The sequence below is a fragment of the Spodoptera frugiperda genome, chromosome 25 (assembly GCF_023101765.2).
Source record: "Spodoptera frugiperda isolate SF20-4 chromosome 25, AGI-APGP_CSIRO_Sfru_2.0, whole genome shotgun sequence".
NCBI classification, from domain to species: domain Eukaryota; kingdom Metazoa; phylum Arthropoda; class Insecta; order Lepidoptera; family Noctuidae; genus Spodoptera; species Spodoptera frugiperda.
In genome coordinates this window covers 5434323-5456236 of record NC_064236.1, presented here as the reverse complement: position 1 = coordinate 5456236, position 21914 = coordinate 5434323, and the positions used below count along the sequence as shown (strand labels likewise).

Genomic DNA, 21914 nt, shown 5'->3' with positions numbered 1-21914 from the left:
AATATTTTTAACTCTTCTACCTCCATTATGTCAGTCACCACTGAAAATGGTCGGTGCGGTCGTTAGTACGCAGCATATATTGGTCACACGTGTGTAACTAAACCACAACACACAATGTTAGTACAATGAGATTTGATGGCGGAACACAGGCTGAATAAAGTGCCACATATATATTAATTTGGGGACGCCAAACAATAACTACTTCTAAATGTTTAAAATCATGTCAGTTGAAGCTATCAGGAGTATTTTAGTTGTAGTGATTCTACTAAACTATCTGTCGTGTCAAAATATATCAGTAACTAGTTAAATTCCATTTCTCATTGGTCGAGACAAACTATTGATATAAGCAAAAACATGTTAAGAATATGCTCTTTATCACTTTAATAAAATCGAATGGCAAAACTTTCTTGATATTTAAGTATTTTTAGGAAAATTGGATCAGTATTTTTGATAATTAACATGTCCATATAATTATGCAGCTTCAGTGAATTTTGTTTAAAATGAAGAAGCCACTCTGAAATGCAAGTCAATTACTACTACCAAAAGAACAAAAACGAAATACAAAACAAAGACTTGAATTTCATCCACCAAATAAATTTTGCTCGTGGAAAATTAATGACAACGCAGATACGTTGGTTTAACTAGCAAGCGCCCCCAGGCATTGGTCCATTCGGTTATTGCTCGATATTAATATCTGCAACCGCTTTTGATATTCGAGGTAAAACCGTTTGATGTACCTATATGATTTCCTTGAGCACACATCACAACCACAGCCTATAAAGTCACCAATGTTGACCAAAGGCCGCTTCTCACATGCAGAAGGTTTGAGCATTAAACACCACATAGCTCAATGCGGGTTGGCGACTTCAAACGTACAATTAGAAATTATAAGCATGGTTTCCTCACAATGTTTTCCTTCACCGTTTGCCTGTGGTGTCTAAATAATCTTTGGCGTAGGTGGGTTTCCAACCCGTGCTCTCGAGCATGAGAAGCGTTCCACCACGACTGCCACGATTTCCTTGAGCACTAGCTAAATATTGAATCCAAATCTAAATAAGTGATGTGGTTTCACATCCAAATACGGTAACATTTGCTTTCATTATATTAGTTTGTTTTGTATAACTAAGTTCGGTCCGGTTTCCAAATTGGAATGGATGTCTGTATTTTACTTCGTGTAATGCATAGTGGTTGTTTATTGTTCTTAGGTAAATGTTTAACTTGTCACTTTATACACCTAAGCTTATTTCATTCATTTGTTTCGAACTAGCCGGTTTGGAAGTGTGGAGGGTTTTTGTTCAGTAGTCATTTAGCTGATGAGATGACGATGAAGCTGAGTCATGTCTTATTCCTGTATTGAGCTCTGATTTACACGCCAATTTTCCATCAAGAAATATGAAAAAGCTCATGTGACTGACACGCTAATCATATCAGCACTTCACACGACGAAGAAGAGTTCAAAAGTACTCAGTACTTGAGTGGCAGTCTGACGATATCAATTTATTCTTTAAGATGCCCTAACTGGTTAGCACAAAAAGGAATCACCAAACCGCGTGGAAAACGCTGCTACTTAAATCAATTTGTCGCGCTACTTTAAAACTTTATGCAAAGAGCGTCTTGACAGAATTAAATCACAAGATCTCCTTGTCTTTTATAATAAACTGCAGAAGTAGTTTATTGCCCTCAATGTTCTGTATTAAGCTCCATTCAGAAATGAATGCAAACGGTTCGTGTTGAGTAAATTGGAGAGAGGAACAACGTTTCGGAGCTAAACAGGTGGGTGGCAAGCTCCAGTTGTAAATTGTTGTTTATTTCGTCATTAATAATCATATTGTTAGGTTAAAATGTATGTAAATTTTCGATTAATCATCGCTGACAGACCAAAATAGACTACCAAATAACAGAAACAGTCGTATAGCAACCATAAAACAAGATTAGAATGATAACAATAAAATCATAAAACCTTTAACTTAAACGCAAAGTGAGAAAACCAAGACATTAAAAGGACCTACATAGCCCATAATAGAGATGCGAGACGACGTCCTACATTCAAAGAATGCACATCAAATAAACAGCTTAGTCTATATAAAGGGTGTTCGTAGTTCGCATATGTGATGTGTCTTGACCGTGGACCCCACTCGCATTAAGTGCACTTAGCCGGGTGATGGAGTGACGTCACATTAAAAGAGATTATAAGGAGGGCTTTCTATTATACAAAGAGTGTCGTGTTTCAAAGACCTTGATCTTTGTTATTGTCACACAGCTAATGTGTTTGTATTGAAAGAAGAAAGAGTTTTATTACTACCGAGTGACATGAATGGAAACTTGATAATGGATCTAGATAGGACTTTAAAGGGATTTAAAAGGTATTTTCTTTGTTTTTCTTGAGAGCCTGGTGTGGGTGTGTGGGATACTATTGTGTTAGCCCTAATGGGGGATGAAAGGGGTTAAGTAATATGTCTTCATTACAGGCCAAGGTTATGAGATCAATGTCAGTTGTTCGTCCTCAATATACCGACAGAGACTTCAGTATTTTCCCTATTAGGTATGATAATAAAAACAATAATGCAAAAATATTCATTTACTTTTTATTTACAAAAATGTTCGTTCCGTAAAAGGTTTTTTGCATACCTATGGGGGCGTTTGGTATAAATTAAAAACTGTTATTGTCATTAGAAAGGTATTTCGGAGGGAAAGGCAGAGCAATGATTACTTTTAATCTCTTGAGAGGGGTCCGTTATTGGAACGCTAGAATTATTCAGAACGGATGGCTACCTGCCGATATTAAAAGGCATATTGTTGGATAATCATGGGTCTTAAATTTTTTTAGTACTGTTTTGACTGAAGGAGTCGGTATGTGGGTGGATAGTGGATGGTAAGTAGATTTTGTGAAATGGATACCTGCCTGAATTAACTATGTACTGAACATCACTAGAGAATTGATCGACATACAGACATTTTTAATTTTATTATACATATTTGATTTGACGTTCAAAAATGCCTTCCTGGTCTATTTGAAATTATAAATTTTAACTTTGAATGTTGTTTATTGGTATGAAAAAACTATGAAGATCATTGTTAATTTGAATTTATCCTAAAAGCTTCATGTTTAGACTAAGACTACTTTGTATAATCTGTTTTCACTCTACCCAGTTTTCGCAAAACATGACACGACAACTCCCTATTTCCATTTAAATATTGACACATATCACTACAACAAAGAAACCAAATTGGGGTCAGCAAGATTGTTGCAAGTCTGAAGTCAATATTAGTTTCAGGAAGGTAGTATAACAAATAGATCGAAATTCGATTCCGGCGATGCATGTAGCTGAATATTACATCCCAGATGACACTAGCAACGTCACCTGATCGGATGGATGTTGCATTTAAATTGTGTTTCGTCACTGAGGACAGAAATCGATTGGTTTTGGGAATCGAAATATCGAATTTGTGGATTACAGGGCATATAATCGACTGGTGGTTAGTGGTTTGCGGTTAGCTCTTAGGAGATGTGCGGATTTGGGTTTAGTTTGTTTATTCAAGACAAATGGTGCGCCCTGTGCGTGAAATTTAGAGATTGAAATTTTTTATTAAAATTACGTAGGTAAATACTTTAGTTTAACCATCTGAGAAAAGCTGACGTTTTCTACTCAAACAGATAATTTCGAATGAAATTAATTTCTATTAAAATATATTTATGTCACCCTCAGTTTTCTTATTAATAAAATTGAAAAGATATTTTCGGAATTTAATGACATTTTGGAATAACTTGAAATTATTAAGATGAATACCTAAAAAAGTATTTTTGCTTCTATAAATAGTTTAATTCACACAATTGACTGAAAAAGGTCACATAGTTCGATTTGTTTTATATTTTGTAGTGTCAGCATAAACTTACTTACGAGAAGGAAAATTTTGCAACAATTTTCTCAAACTCCTTACAAAATACTTTAGGAATACTTCAAGTCAAGTCGCCGGTTTTCCGAACCATTTGTTCGAGTGTACTACCGACGAACTCGAGAGCAATTTCATCTCAATATTTTCTTCATTGAGAATATTTTCTATTTTACAGAGAAATATGTAATCTTCTTAGTGATACGTCTCGACGATCGCGCGGCGCCTGGCCGTCAGTGTAAGCCGATTTACACAAACATTTTACACGCAAAGATCGGCTTCTCTCTCAAGTCGTGTATTGTTAAACACCGCTTTTGTTGGGAATTGAACATTGTTATGATAGTGTATTGTTGACTGTAGTTACATGTTGTGTATCTTACTTACAATTTGTGACTTGTTTATAAAAATAAATGGACAAATAATATTTTTGTATTACGTTTACTTTGATGATATCGTAGTATTTATAGAAATCTAAGGATTTGTAGGTAAGTTTTATTATTGTGTGCGTAAATAGGGATTTTAAGACTTTTATTTTTTTTGAACAACCCGTGTCTCTTTTGTTTTCTATGTTGGACAGATGTAGTACAACTATCCACGAGTAAGACATATCGAGTTTAGTTTGTATTTTTATATTTGTATAGAATCTGGAATAACAACAAGCCAATTTAAACGATAGCTTACTCCTTCAGGGTATAAAATGACTGACAACAAACTACCCACAGTTTAAGTAGCCACTTTTATAGTTGTTTGTGAATGAGTACATAAAATGTCTTATACTATTTTTATAAGGAAACTATTTTATGTTTGAACTCCTAGGAGGGTCAGACTAATCTTCTGTCGAACGCTGCGGTTCACAAATCGTCGCTCAATATATCTTCGTCGACACGACAGGTTTGTGCATTCTTATCTTGAGCAGGGACACAGTAATTTAGAGCACAATTTGGTGCCATGACCCTATTTTTGTTTTGAGTTGCTGTTATTATAGCAAAGATACGTCGTATTAGAGTACCAATATGTTTTAGGGATACTCATAGTTTAATGAGGTTAGTCTATTTAGGTCTCCTTTTCTAATCTCTTTCTAGGATTGGATGGATCTATACGTCATTAGAAAGAAAAATACAAAATAAACAGCTTAACAACGCGTGTTTAATAATTATGAGTATTAATTTTTATACGGCAAATGAGAATGAATGTTGGTCGCAGATGGTTTTTACAACGTCAGCTCAGCTGGAGTTAGGGTGGCTTCATAAGGGTACTTTTCCACCTGAGAAGTGTTATGTAGCTATGCTGCGAGGATATCATAGCTACGCTGTGAAACTACGTGACCGTGTCCACTGATGCTAAGCTAAGATCTGCTATGAAGATACGTGGCCGCAAAGCAGCTGTATTAATAGTATGGAAGCCATCCATAGTACGCATCTTTCCATATAAAAACAAATCTTCATTGAGTTCGTTTCAACCAGGGCTAAGTAATGTGTACCAATCAATATGATTGGTGGATACCAAACGCATCCACAGCAACGTAGCATAGCACATCTCTTGTGGAAACGCACCCTTAAGGGGGGAAAGGGTTGAAAATGTTAAGCAACACCCTACGCTACCGAAAAGGTCAATCCTATTTAATATACCCCAATATATATCAGCGTTGATCAAAGTTATATCGGATAATATTGATGAACCGTACGATAAAATACATAATTTCGGTTTTGAACTTTTAATAGTTGATTTAAGATTTTAAAGATAAAAAAGAAATAAGTGAGAATCGATATAAATTCTGTTTAGCCCTGTTTCAGCAACTTCATATAAGTGCCCGATAAAATTATGTAACAGATTATGTATACACATTACGTTCTTAATTCAAAGTTATCGGCTATCCAGAGATTCTGAAATAAGTCCTTAAACTACCTAATAGCTAACCTAAAATATTTTGACCGTATTTTTTTTATCAATACAGGCAATTTTAGTACAAATACGTTTCAAATCGAAACAGTCACGAGGTGGTTTCCCGTTAAAATATTTCGACACATTCGTGTGAGAGCATGCATTCCTGGTTCCGTGCGCTCAAAAAGTTAGCAACTCAACCAGAATGCGTGTAGCAACTGTTTTTTTATATCTCTTTTCGCTGTTAGGCGCTCTCTCTGGCAAAAAACGTGTTCGTGTGCAGACTACCACTTAAAGCCAAAATTATACTTTTATTGTTCGGGTCTCTATTTTTGAAACTAGGTCTAAGGCTTCGTTTGTCAACTGGTGAAGTTTAGCAGCGGTGCAAGAGATTTTATGTTTGAATTAGATGTTAAGCAAGGCATAGTAAATGGAGCATTTTTGAGTATTTGATAGTCTTATCACATCAATGATCCATTGATGATGACGGCAATGAAGCTCATAACTGATAAAATTGCGTTACGTTGTAAATGTACTTCTACATCCTTTTAGATGGAAATATGTGTTTAAATACTTTTACGTCGAGGCAAAATACCAAATTGTTAATATCGCTGACAACATAAGATAGACCCTCAAATCAAACGTTTCTTCAGAGCTCCAAGCCTCAGACCCTTCTAAGTCAATGAACGTATTAAATATAATTTACTTTATCATATTGTGTATTAGGTACAGTTTCAGTTGTATTATTTTATTTGGTGACCAGTCATGTCTAAATACTACCGAGTCAAATCCCATTATTGTGCCTTTTAAACATTTGATTACTAAATGAACCTTTTTTTGATACAATAAACTTTTGTTAGAACTCGTTTTGTCTGATATTTTCTTAATCTCTGCCTTGTTAATAATGATACAAATCATTGTCTATTTTCTATGCATCATTCCTTCTTGTAGCTGTATCGAGTTTTCACCGATTTTTTTGTAATTTTTTTGTTTCACCGATGTATGTAAATAACTCTATATCGCTCAATATGTCTCTTAGATCAATTAGCCTCTCAACAGACGATATATTTTTACCAAGTTGTACCCACCAACCTGTCAATGGCTGTGTCAATAGTTTATAAATATAATTTTTCAAATCAAATTAAATACGGACAAACATGGACTGATTTCAATGAATGCACACAAATTTGTTTTAAACACAAAACCACATTTGTCAACCATATCACCAGACAATAGGCACAAATTTTATTCAATAATTTCAAATACTGTGAAATAAACACTATTTCAAATATACTTATAAATCAAAATCAATTGTTGTCCTCGGCCGTTAAAAGCATTATTCGGTTTGACAAAAGCCGGGTCCAGTTAAAATCGGACAAACTACAAATTAATGAATTTAATCAACGTAGGCTTGTGGACTGCCAATCAAATAACTATGATTGATTTTGCGGATTGTGAAGCTGTGATGATATATGAGCTCAAAGAGAAATATTAGTAGTCCAAAATTATGCGATTTTTTTTTTTCATTTAAGCTTTGCCTCCAATAGGCTTTTCTATTAGTGTATATGTATTGTATATGTGTTGTAATTGATTTATTAAATTAAATTAAATTAAATTAAATTTATTTTATATTCCTGTATGGTTGTATGAGTGCGTTTACAAACATACAATTTCAGATACATATGACACCCAGACCTGTTATAATATTAGTGTATATGTATATGTGTTGTAGATAAATTCAAATATCAGTTAAACACAAAGAATAAATAGGTTAATGTCTCATAGTATGAATTGAAGAATTCACAATTCCATGCGAAAGGATTTAGCAGAATTTAGCGTGCAATTACAACCGTGCATGCGAGTGGGAATATTCCAGTAATTTTAATGTTTTGGTCACGGAAAACGGCCTAGTTGTGATAAGCGATTTAGAATATTAACTAAGAAGTATTTTCATCATAAAACTTTGATTATTGACTGGCTACACTAATATTTGAGTATTAATCGGAACAAAGATACGTATATATACTCTTGAATTACGTATAAGAAAATATAAATGACTTTCAGTATTTTTGGGCACAAGATGTGAGAGGAATAAATGAGTTTCCTTTTATACGTGTATTATGAAATTTTCCATAGTGGTTTGTTGATATACCTACTAATAGATAATAAAATCATCTTACTACACTACTGCAAGCTCAGTTGAAAATGATACAAACCAACGAATATTTTCGCAGCCTTATTAAAAATGGATTCTTCGAAAATCAGACATTTGCATGATGCTTCATAAAATTATTTCAGAGAATTCATTGTGCGACGTCGTCGGAGAATTGTCTTGTCGAATAAAAATAGGAATAAAGACGTCCTAGACGTCTCAGAAATGTTTTGAACTTGTACATTAAAAAAAGCATGCTTAAAACGTGTACATTTCTACAATATTTTATCTCATAAAAAAGGCGTAAGCTGAGGAATCCTGTTTATTCCAACCGCGCTCCAGAGTCTCAAGATCTTCCATATACAACGTATTTTCCGTCCATTAGAATGCAAATATTTAAGCCTTCACAAGAAGGATTCCCCTAGGTTTTCGCATAATTAATCCGAGTTTAACTACAGTAAGTTTCCAGTATCGCTGAAAACGCTTAAGTTTTGTTTTAAAATTAAAAAACGTCGCAAAAGTAATTATAAAGTATCTTGCTCTACAAGTTGTCGTCGTTTTTCATATTTTTTTCTTTAAACTCTCTCTTAAATATATTTGGTCCTTTTCGTGTCGTTAGCTATATATGTACTGGGTATTATATATATACGAAATTGTAGACAATGTTTTGTGTAAGTACTTAATAATAATACAATATTCTTTTCTCCTTTACCAAACAGGTCGAATAATAATAAATCACTTTTTTATGGACCGCAAAATCCTCTAAAACCCTTAACAATTTCATCGCAAAATAATTTCTAAGAAATCGTCTCTTGTAGAGAACAGTGTTCTCAATAAAGAACACTTGTTACAAGGGCTGTTCGTTGCTCTTTACATGTAAGCACATGACACATTATATTGTTATAATCCAAATCTGGTGTAAAATTCTAACAATGAAGTGATTTATATTCACGCTAATATGAGCTGTATTGTTGATTAAACTAGGCGTGATATTGGATGTACAAAGAAATAAGCGTCAGGATACAAGGACTCAGGCGAGGGCGGTGATTGCAGTATAATTGATCAAAGACTGCAATAATGGAATCTTACACCATTGATGTAGTTGGACTAGAAGATGAGAGGCAAGGTACGGGTATATAAGTTAATATAATCAGGAATCAATTTTCTTAAATGTCTAATTAACGTTGATCTGAAAATGAACTGAAGCACAAATAGATTACTGTTAAAGTTTTCAACAGTTTAAACATACTTTATACTAACATAACATATAATATAATTCAGTAAGTTGGAAAAGTAAATTCTTCAACTAAAGATTTTCATCTGACATATGAAGTAAGATAATCTCAAAAGGGACTTACTGAGTAAGGGACTCGCATCGGATTTGAAGATTAACTTTTCTAAGTATTGACAGACCTCACAGATATAAAAGTCTAGACATTTCATAAAGAATTTAATATTATAATATTATTCTTTTGGAATTTTTTGACTACGAAGAGTGTGAAGGTTGCTAAAACAGGACACGTGTTTGAAAATCAAATATTTCATGTATTAGCAATAGAATTCTGTGAGGAATAATCTGATAAATAAAAAGGGCAAAACCTAAATGAGGCTTTAAAATAATTATGTTGTATAACAAAACTTATCGGTTGGATAGTAAAATGTTTAACTCATTAAGAGCAGAAATATAATCAACACTTATTTTACTCCAGGTTATGTTATCATGAACACACATCAGATTACATCAACAGCCTATTTGTGGCCACTGCTGACCAACGCCTCTTCTCGCATGGAGAAGGTTTGAGCATTAATCACCACGCTTGCTTAATGAGGGTTGGCGATTTCAAACTTATAATTAGAAATTATAAGCCCAGGCTTCCTCACGACGTTTTTCGTTTGCCAGTGGGGTCTAAAAATCTAAGATATTTTCTTAGATTTTCATATAGCTCGGAAAAAGTCTCATTGGTACTTGCCGTTGGTAGGTTTCAAACCCGCCTTTCACGACAAGGCGTCATAAGCCTCCGGGCCACAGCAACATTGTATCATGTACATTTTACCAAATATGTTATTTTCTCCCTTCTTTTAAATTCGGTTAAAGAAGCCACCAAAGCAGGAGATTAAAACCAAAGGAGTTCAAGGTCACTACAACTATACATTATTAACAACTGGCCTCCTTGATTGAGGTCAAGCTCCTTAGCATCCTAGGTTCATTAAGGTTTTACACGTTGTTCCCATTCATTGAAGTTTATATACAATTAATGAAACTTTAGGTCCGCGGTCCTGACAGTCTAGTTAGGTGATAAATTGTGTTGAAATAACGAGTGTTTCTACGACCAAGTATTTGGAAAACGGTATCGTTACGCCTTTTATCCCCGAAGGAGTAGGCAGAGGTCCAAATTAAGGCACTCAATGCCTGTGTATGATGTACAATTTTACACCCACTTTTTTAATGTTGATAAGTCTACGTTTGGCCACCGACCCGCTTACTGCCAGGACGGGTGAAGCGAAGATGTGGCCGAAGATGGAGCACACTTTTCACCATTTGTGTTATAAGTCTCATGTAATAGGGGGTGATCCTATTGTCATATACTGGGCACAGTTCCAGAATCTGTGCTACTGCTGAGACATTTTCGAAAAACCGAAAATGTTCAGTAATACTTTGAGAACAGATTACTATAAAATTGTTAAAGTTCTTTATGTGATACTCAAATTGTTGTACCGGGTTTTGGTGCGTATCACGTGTGGGTGAAATGATGTTTGCAAACGCACGCATAATACAAGAGAAAATCTATTGAGCGATTTGAAGAAAAATCAAGGTGTTTAAGGTTTCCAGAAAGTATAAAAATGTTTTATACAAGCTCTTCCTGTTTTTAATTGGGTACTAAATAAGCAATTATAACAGTTATATATTTTTTTTAGAAATACTTATTAATTAAAAATATGTATATTTATAATGGCAGATATGAATATTTTATACTAAAAATGTTGTCTAAAAGCCGCGAAAAACTTGTGTTTGTTCACTTCCTTTCATTTGTTACCGTCCATTACATATTCATGTATGCATTTCCATTAAAGTTCCCGACTTAATCCCACATGTCTCTCGGTTACTCAGCAACGTTAAATATTCCTGCATTTCTGGTTTACCAAAATGTTTTTGGTCTTAAAATATGATGACTTAAGTTATGCAGACTTTTGAGTATCTTATAGGGTAAATGATTGCAAGTTTTAATGCCTATCAGATCGTAAACTTTTTAATTTTTAGCTGATAATTTTCAGCTTAGTCAGGCAGCTTGGAAACAGGCTCGTCCTATGTTATGTGGGACTCTTTATCTTCGTTTTTTCATGTATGTAAAATATTTTGGGCCGTCTTAAATAGCTCATATCATTAACTTATATATGTTTGCAAAATAATAAAGTACAATGGCGAACGATGAATTTGAAAGTATAAATCTTCACGGGACCCTTCCTATGAAGGTTCCTAGTTCCCTAACTAGGAAGCAATTTTAACTGCATGTTTTTCAAACGCGTCCTAACGCACAAACCTAGCTCTGTGTTGAAGGCCTGTAACACAAATACGTGTTGCGTGGGACCTAGACCTACCAATATTAAAAAATGTGTTGTTATCACCTAACCAATTTTCACCAACTAGATAAAATTTGATTTGTCTGGACTTTAAAAGTGACTATGACTACTGAGTTTCTTTCGGCATTTCTTCTTAGAATAGTAAATGCGGATCCGATGGGAAATACCAGCCTCATCTAGCTATTTTAGAGATTGATCCTGTAACTTATTTGCAAAAATAAATATCATATACCGTTTTCCGTTTTATCATAATATCCAATATTTTTTTAACTGTTGTTATCGTAACGTTTATAAGGATTAAAGGTTGTTTATTGTCATAAGCATTCCCGACCACACCTCTCTATAGCACATTTTCCGTAATCGAATAACCTTTAAAAATAGCAACCGAAGCGATAGATATAAATGGCACTTAGCTGCGATCAACCCTTTGTAAATTGCTCTACAACGATTTGCATATGAATGAGGCTAGATTATTACGCCTCGCATGGACTGTTAGACTGACATAGTGAGTAATCCATGCATCTGCCTGTGTGTGCTTTGGTGGAGCCTTTTAATCTATGGTATTATATTAACATTGTTTGTTTTATGACAGTGAATTTGTCGGGCGTGAGCCGACGACAAATGCTTAGTCAAACGTTAAATCACAGTGCCTGAACCTTGAACGCTGAGTATGTTTTGAGACAAATGAGAATACAATATAGGCGTATATATAATTTCTATTAGCTGCTTATATGTTATATTTCTTAACTGTATATATGTTATTTGTTTCATCAAATAATATAGTATGTAATAACAAAATTTGGAATGGAAGTCAAGTTTTCGGTGGTTATTGTAACCACCGAAAACTTCTAAACAGTATAATATACAAACTTATGGTCTACATATCAATTTGTATAATATTTTTGCCCCATCACTAATTGGGAAAGCAAGAAAATATTATACTGTAAAAGAAAATATTTGTTATAAGTTTCACGGAACTGGAAATTAAACTGAAACGTACCATTAAAGAGACAGCTCTAAGAACTACTTACGTTCCATCATAAACCAGCATTCAAGTACAAATTATATTCTGCAAATTTCATACCATTCTATGTAAACGTCATCATCTTTAAGAGTACTTGTATCATAGCACATTTTCTTAGTAATTTAATTGCATTTTGTAACGTAAGCATGTTTATTCTTAACCAGCTACTTCTATGCGGTTTCACCCGCTCTGCTCAACTCCTATTGGTCTTAGCGTGTTATAAAGATAAGCCTTTATCACTAAATGCACTATCCAACACATAAAGAATTATTTGAATCAGACTAGTAATTCCGGAGGGTAATGCGTTCAAACGCACGCAACGGAAATTATTTTTGTGATCTGTTTGCGCTTGATGCTGCCTGGAGGAACACTGACTACTAAGATACAGGGACATACAATTAGTTTAGGAGTTAGGGTATCTAATAATATATGTTTTCCTTTATTCCCAATAGTAAATTTATAATATATTGTATTGTCTATAATATATTGGAGATTATTTACGGTATTTATTTAAACAAACAAACCCTTCAGCTTTATATTTTAAGTAAAGATAACGTTACCATAACGTTACCTAGATTTACAGTTGCATAATTTACATAGAAATATATTGAGCTCAGACATATAATATCCTAGAAACTAATGTCAAGCGGAGTGTACGAGAGAACAAAGAGTTTGTTACATGCGCTTCGTTGAATTACAATGCAAATCATATTATTATGATTTGGTATTATAAAGCTACGTTAGTATTCTTTGTTTCTTTTTAAAATATGTTTAAAATATATTTCTGCTATTTACATTGAAGTAATATGTGCTTATTATTTTTGTGTTCAAGATTTTATTTATTTCCTGCATTCTCTAAGCAAAAATGAATCTTCCGTGAAATTAATATGGTCTTATTTGGTTGTTATTGACAAATGGCAGCCGATGTAATATTGTTAAATACGGTACTGACATTGTGACAAATCTTATTAAGACTTGATGCGAACGGCTAAATAAATGAGAATAGGTAAGTGCGAGAAGGAAGATAAAGTATCTAAGATTTTTCTATATAAATGCAACCGCAAACATAATTGAATACGTAGTCTTCAAGAGACAAATACTTGAACACCATACCAGCTAAAATGTAGGACTATTTTCTAGTAACATAGTTTCGCGCTACTTAAATATGTAAACGTTTAGTCTAAAGAAATAAACAAGATCTCCTGACTTCACTATTTGTACTATTTAATTTGTAAGGCGAAGAGAACAAGAGAAGTCGTCACGAAGAAACTATGAGATGGAATTCGCATTTATACGTTTTCATTGCTCCGTTCCCCTTTAATATTGTTGAGTATTATTATAAAGATTATGTGGTAGGTATTCTGAGAGTAATGTTCAAAGAAAATTGCGTTTTAATTCCATTTGCGTAGATGTGAAATTGTATTGCGCGTAAACACAGATATGGTTATGTTGCCAGCCGAGTTATGTGGTATGCAATAAGAAAATAACGTTTGAATCGTTACATAGACTTGGTATATAGGCTTGACTCTGTAAGATTTTTTACGAAACAATATCAACCAATGATTAATGTTTTTGTTCTGAATCGAAGTATCTACGAGTATTCGTAAGAAAAAGTAAATTTATTGATTCAAGCCACAATTGAAAACCCAACAATAATTTGTCCATTATCAAATAATAAGATCGTCTCTAATCAACGGAACTAGATAATAACAATATGTAGTAACCATACCAAGAACAGCAATTACAAATCACACAAAACTAAATTAAAATTCCATTGTAATCCAGTTTGAACTAAAAATTGTGCTCCATTTAATCCTTTCTATTATCTAAATGGTAAGAGAAAGCTAACCCCATTACGGAGCTGGTGGTACGAATGAAAACTAGTTCACCTAATTGCATGTCATAGGTACCGGCTAGCTTCCACCCGGGCAGGAATGTCCATGCCGTTTACAAGTTGAATTAAACCTGCATTACCGTTTCACAGTTCTAAAACGTCCAATATTTTTTTGTTTAATGATGATTTAACTCTTTAACCGCCCAGTTAAGTATCAATTACCGTGCCTCTAGCGAGCGGCTATAAATCGAAAAAAAAAAAAATTAAATTAAACAAGGTGAAACAATCGTGGGAATAGAACGAAAGAATCATGTATTTTCTCTGTCGCAGAAATACGATATGAGAGGCAGGGACATGGAAATATGTGTCGCATATGTGACATAGGCGGTTAGAGGGTAAAGCGGGTATTCTTTGATTTTCTATTATAATGTACAGACAATGATAGATGCTAGAGCTGTAAGTTTCATTAGACATGGTCTATGTTCAGCAGTTCACATCTTATAGTTGATATTCATGTCATCAACGTTTGGTCTACAGTCTAAACCATCATTTATAACGATAGAACATACGAAATTCAAAACGTTTTTCAAAGGCACGACCGTCAACAATAGACGACGAAACCATTAAAATGACTACCGACCCATAGCGGAATATATAGCGCAGAGTTCTAAGTACTGTGTGAATCAAATTGCAGTGCTGTCTCGTCTATCCCTCGAGACGGTCTATTGTCGCTCCAAGAAACGGCAGGTGCACTTCTAAGTCATATTACACGACGGACAAAAGAAAAATTTAAGCTTAAACTTGACGATATAGGGTTTAAGAAAATCGGTGTGGAGTTGGATAAACTAAGGGATAAAAATTCTCCTAACATTTTTCTCAACAGGTGAAGCTGTTCTCCTGTGTGTTTTTTAGGTGATTTAGATAACAGTTTTTCTATCCCGTGAATCAATTGATATTAAATTGAACATCATTTAAAATTGTAACAGTTTACCCACGTAAATATATTGAGAAAATCTCTACTAGTTTTGAGACACAGAGGGACTCATCATGAACAGCGTGCGCAAATGCGGTGACGTAGCGCTGCCTATTAACTCGAAATTAGTAGAGCTTTTCGCAGTATATTTACGTGAGTACACCGTTATTTTTAGTTTAAATAATATTGTATGGTAAAATGTTCAACAAAACATTACATAAATAGTGGATAAACAAACAATTCTAAGTATCATCAAGCCCATCCCTACAAAGTTTAGCATTAATTGCCACACACGAAAACTCACTCAGCCCTCACACTGTCATTACTAAAATTGTTCACTATTAAAGTTCATAAGAAATTACATAGAATCTTCTGTTAGTTCACGTATAATGGGTACATTAATATAAAAAAAATAAGTATAAAGTCAGCCATTAAAAAACCAGCCAGCCTGATTCGTGCACTAATTGGGAAAAATCACATTTGTGTGAAAGTCCCTTAAATGGTCCTTCATTACCTTTCAAATGTTACAGGCTCTTTATAATGAATGTTCAAATGCCCAGAACAGATCAAGAAAATAATTTAGTGTCCACAGTCATGTCATGAATTTTATATAATCTTAAGTAAGTTATCAGATACGCTGTCACCTAACTACCCCATCTTTGGGTTCAGAGTTACCACCTCCATTACCAGATATATAGTTTAAGCTATTTAATATGATATAATTATATTAATTTTTCTCCTGCTTTATTTCCTATGAAAATTGTAAATATTATTTTTTTTGTTATTTTTTTAATTACCAGTCAAAATATTGTGAGAAGATTATATATTTTCCAATTATAACTTCCGTACACAATATTGTTTTCTCTTGTAACTTAATTTGTTTCAGTACCAATCAATGATAATTTGTTTACTTAAAATCTCTTCATTAAATTAAGTACATGATTATCACAATATTACTATCTGAATAAATTTTGTAACAAAATTAATAACTCGCTTTATTTTCACGAGAGAAATGATCATTCTCATTTCATTTCGGATACTGAAATTGGCTTTTATTTCATATACATTTATTGCTTTTAACTGCTCAAAATGACTAACCGTTTATTAGTGGCTGGTTAAAATGAGAATTCATGAAATGCGTCATTTGAAGTACCTACTTGATACGCTTATTTCGACCCTCCATGTACGCAACTACGCTGTTTTCAAAAGCTATTATAAATAAACGACTCTTCAACCGAATACCATACAATACAATGCATTTAAACATGACAAGCCTGCTAATCAGTGGTTAATTAATCTTGTATGTACCGCTTTCTCTAATTATTATTAGTGGATTGTGGCGAAATAGATTATGCAAAATTAGTTACAGTCATTCCCCATGATTAGTTATTCCCCACGTATAAATTTACGATATGCGTCCGTATTACAGAGATTGAGAGTTTAATATCGCAAAACAATATGTATTTGGATATAGCAAACAATTATCTTGTACACTTAAAAGTATTTTAAAAGGATTTTGCTATCATAGAAAAATATCCCGTTCATAAGTGATCATGGCGCTTGCAACAGTGCCGAAATATCGGAAACTCATAGAAATAGATAAACATGGTAAATATCCCGTTTCAAGTTCTAATACTAGTGTAAGTGACCATGTCAGTTTAAAAACTTATATAGATTAAATTAAATTAGAAAAAACACAAATCTTTCCCAATAAACAGTCAAACTCGATAAATATACACAACCTTTAAAATAAGTTGGCTAAAAAGACAGTCATACTTTAAAAGAGACAGCAAGAATTTAAACTTCGTGTAGACACGTCTTCATTCCCCGACGCGTCGCTTTGTGTAGAACCACGGAACAAGGAACTTGGTAGTTTTTGTACAAACAATGTCACCGCGTAGTGTGTGTTGTGCGGCCACACATCAACCTATACAAACCACTTTATCATGATCTCGCTTTGTATGATGTTTTCGTACTTTCAACGGTCAGTTTATATTGGATGCTTAGCCCGAAGTGTAGCCGAGTTTGCAGTATAAGTTGTACGACGCCATGTTTCTTGCATCCAAGTCATTGTCTGAGCGTTTGAAAATTTTCCTAGGCAGTTTAGAACTTCATTCTGATAGGAATGAGCTAACAAGCAAAGTGTTTGTTCCATTTCAAGAAACTTAGATCCTTTAGATTAGTCTTACTCCTGGATGGGTATCAGTTAAACAGGTTTACGTTGAGGTAAGATTAAGTTTATAACTTGTGAAATAATTTTTCTTTCGGCTTACCATGCGTAACTGTTTGATAAGAAACTTGACTAGTTTCAAGCCATGCTAGAGACTCATATTCATGAGCAGCATACCGAGAGATACCACGCGACTATTGACATATGACGACGATATGGTGACATTATTAATTATTATATTAAAAGTCATTATTAAATTTTAATAATTATTTAATAACATAAGAAAGGAAGTAAAATTGTTGGTCACTTAGTACTATACTACTCTTACGGAGAGATGTTTGTGACAAAAACCAATAAATAAATTGATCAGTTTAGACAAATAAAGTCAACCTATTGATTTCGTAATTCACCACACAAACTTTGGACACTAAAACTAGGGAGCTACGAATTGTTTTCCCGAGCAATTTAAAAAGTTGCCGCTGCAGAAAAAGTAAAAAAGACTGTAACACCATGTATCAGTGTTCGGGGTTCGCGATAGTTCGAAAGTCAAATTGATTTTGAACGTATAACTTCAGCATTTGGTTTTAAAACAATTTAAAAAACCTTAGCTCGATATTCTGGCATTTATTTGTGGCCACCGTCGAAGTTCGGGGTTTGAAACATTGGGATAGGTACTTTTTTTGAACTTTTTAAGGCTAGCATCGCACTGGCCATGCTGTTTCTGTTTTTATCGTTACGTCGGCGTCATCCTCTGCAATATTTATTTTTATTTTTTGAAATTGAAAATCCATATACTAGTATTTTTGTTTCGTTCACGTGTAGTAGTTTATTTTTAGTACGACTGCTGGATTTTTATGGCTCTATTTTTAAATAACGTCCTTGATTTTAAAATTTTTTTGTGAATCTGAAATCTTATAAGATTTTACTTAGTTTATCTATACCTATACCTATCTAATGAAGATTTCTATAAATTACTAAAATCCATTATGTACCTACCAGTACGTAAGTAACGTACGAAAAATTAAAAACCTAATTTTTCTCTTACTTCCACGTGCAGTAAAAGCGATTTTCGTAAATTCCTTTCAAACAGCATTTCGTTTTTGTTTCTGAAAAGATAAGAGTAGTAAGTACTTACCAAATATAGTTCCGATGTTTTCTGTCATTTTCACCGAGATTGCGCCGTCGAAGAGAGAGTCGATGCAAGCACTCAGAGCCCTTGCGCATGCACTAGTTCCGATCTGTTGGACAAAATTATTATTTGATTAAGGATAACTTATAGATCTATATTAACATTTATTTTATACCACTTCCAATGATTTACAACAGATACATAGCTAGAAAGTAATGCTAAATAAAAATGGTTTATGTTAAATTGGCAGTTCGCCCCAGTTTCATCTGAATGCAGTTTCCTGAGGTTTCCGATTATTGATATGTTTTTTTCTTATATCTTATATGAATTTTACTTTGTTCTATAGGTAAACAACAAACGCCTTAAAAATAATTATCCCGTTTGGTTAAGTAGTTCGAAAGTTAAACACCTACAAGACCTACATACATTTTAAGTAGCTCATTTTTATTAACATAGAAATATAATCTGAATGTAATAATCCACTAATGTTAACAAGAGTACTTTATAGCTACATCTGTTAACGAAAACTAATCGGTTTGAAAATGTCAAGTGACCATGTTTAAATGTACACGTATTGAGGTTAAATAATGCTTAATATAGTGGTCGGTGAAGCCTAACAATTCGTAGAAACTTGAGACAGCTGTTAGTAGTTAATGTACTTCATAATAGAACCATGTTTCGACTGGATAACCTTTTACTGTCTGTGGTCACCTGTCATCTAAACTTTCTTTATCTATGTCATAAATATTTTATTTTGTTGACGGGTACCTTTAAAAGGCTCCTATAGTTTTTGGAGTTTTATAACTTTGTAAGTGGGAGTGTGGGATTTTTATTTCACTAGAACCTCCTCGATAGCCATTATTTGCACCTAAAGGAGGCGTTGGGTCCTCTTAGTAGATCAACCTTAGTGTAGTGTTTGTTTAATGGAGACCTATATGTTAACCTTGAACTTCTCTGCGCAGTGCAGTTTACGTCATAATATACATAATCTTTACTACGCCCTTAGAAAAACAGGTCAAAGATATGAATGAAATATAATATTTCAGTACTCAAAAGTGTAAGTTTTCAATCTTTAGCTATAGGGCCTTAACAAACGTGCGATCTTGCCATAAGTAATTTGTATCAATTATCTCGGCATATATTATGGAAGTTAGGCGGGAGAGTCACATTCTTTTGATGTGATAGTCTATACGTTTGTAACGACCCCACCATAAAGTCTATCAAATCATTGCATAATATTATGAACTGCAATTGCATTCAAAGAAAAAAGAAGAAAAGTGTGCAAGGCAAGGTAACACAACTTTTTTTTGTTAGACAGTTAGAATTTAGTTCCAATTTACTTTTAGTCGTTTAGTTGGAAAATGTTCGCTATCGTGCTTATTGTATGCTAATAATATGGCTAGAAATATGACTCACCCGAACAACAGTAAAATACAAAAGTTGTTTGTTTTACTTTACAGGCTTTTATAAGCGACTATTTTTTAATCTATTTTTACCAGCGTTTTCTAGTTTCATTGGTTTTTATTTTAAACGTGTATCAACGTTGATATTTTTATTAGAGGGCAAGTTTCTGTTTCTTGTCTACTAGCTAATGCCGCGCGGTTTCGCCCGCTGCTCGGCTCCTATTAATCGTAGCGTAATTATCTATTACCTATGTCCGTCCTCTTTGAATTGTTGTTTTTGTGTTACATAACAAATAATCTACAATCCTAGTACACATTAACCTACACTAATTATTTTGTAAAATGCTTTCAATAAACTTTCGATCGTACATCTAAGTATTTAAGTAGAATATGTAAAATAGAAAAATATAGTTACCAGGTATTCAAGGACCATGTTCCAGCCGATAACGAAAGCTACGAATTCACCAACGGTCACGTAGCTATACATGTACGCGGAACCGGTGGTGTTGGGGACTCGCACACCAAATTCCGCGTAGCATGCACCTGTTGGGACAAAATATTAGATATAATACGTGCGTATACAGGGTTAATGAGTCTCTCTGATGAGTTAATTAGATAGGTTTAAGTCGGTAAGAACCTTCTGCCTCACGCACATCATAAGAGAAAAGGTATCCATGAGGATTTCCGCAGATTAAAAACGTATATTTACAGGATTACAGGTTAAGACGACTTTAATCCTTTAACAGATGATAATTTTCATCATTTCCGACCGATTTGACCAGGGAACCTCATATCCCAAAATTAACTATTCTCAAGTTATTGGTTAAAATTCCTTTTTTTTTCAATTGGCCCTTGTTTTAATGTGAGTGTAAGAAGAAGTGTCGGGAGTGACTAGACACTAATTATCCCAATAAGTGGATCAGAAGAGGTGGGGCCTGTACCGTGGTCAGGCAGGAGTCCAGACTATTGTGGGCATGTATAACATATTATCATATAAAATCATTATAAAATCTACATGGATAAAATATTATAACGTAACTGGTGAAAACACCCGCGTGTTACATTGTATATGAGTATATACAAATATCTCGTCTTCTGACAGCCGCGGCAACAGTAGCGGTTATGTACTGCTCCACAAATTACAAAACTTAAAGGTAATATTGATTGTAGAACAATAGGTATTGTTCACATGTTACACTCCGATTCATTTGGGAACGTTATTATGATTTTTCATATTGGAAAATATGTAGACTTAATAGTTTAAATAATTCTTATATCCACTTTAGTAACTTGACAGTATCCTTCCCAAAAGAAATCGAGTAGGTATATAATAAAAAAATATATTATTCACTCACCGCTAAAGATCGATGCCAAAGCCGCAATGATGAAACTGATTACAACGCCAGGACCCGCGAACTTCTTGGCCACCATGCCGGCAACCAGGTACATACCTGTGCCGACACAGGAACCAACGCCTAGGGACGTAAGATCCAAAGTACTGAGACATCTCTGTGAAAGAAAACTCTAGTCAGTTATATGTTCTTCTAAATTTTCATGTTGTTGTGCGGCACTTTTTGAGCTTGCTATTGCTTGTAAATGTATCGTACGTAGAAGGTAGAACAATTAAGGAAGGTAAATGGACTTGTTGCTGCGATACTTTTTCGTAAGTAATATTATTCGTTGATGGAGACTGCTTTTTTTAACAAAGTAACTGATGTGACCACCAATGAGATCGCAAGAATTTAAAAAATTCTAAAAATAAAAAAATAGATTGTAGAATAATAATCAGTTTCACAAAGGTGGCCTCCCCACAAAATATTAATATCCAACCGTCAAATTAATTCACATAGATGTTGCTTTTTAAAACAATTTACATAC

The 21914-nt window shown here is 33.9% G+C and overlaps 1 protein-coding gene across 2 annotated transcripts in view; it reads right to left on the bottom strand.

The window, feature by feature from the left end:
- LOC118263180 (probable cationic amino acid transporter) overlaps positions 1-21914 on the bottom strand; it is a 155510-nt gene that overhangs the window by 93087 nt on the left and 40509 nt on the right. For both annotated transcript variants that reach the window (XM_035575020.2, XM_035575026.2), the window contains exons 4-6: positions 21392-21545; positions 20452-20579; positions 18640-18742 (exon numbers count right to left, since the gene is read on the bottom strand). In XM_035575020.2, the coding sequence (XP_035430913.1) occupies positions 18640-18742; positions 20452-20579; positions 21392-21545 (385 nt within the window). The remainder of the gene's footprint in view (positions 1-18639; positions 18743-20451; positions 20580-21391; positions 21546-21914) is intronic.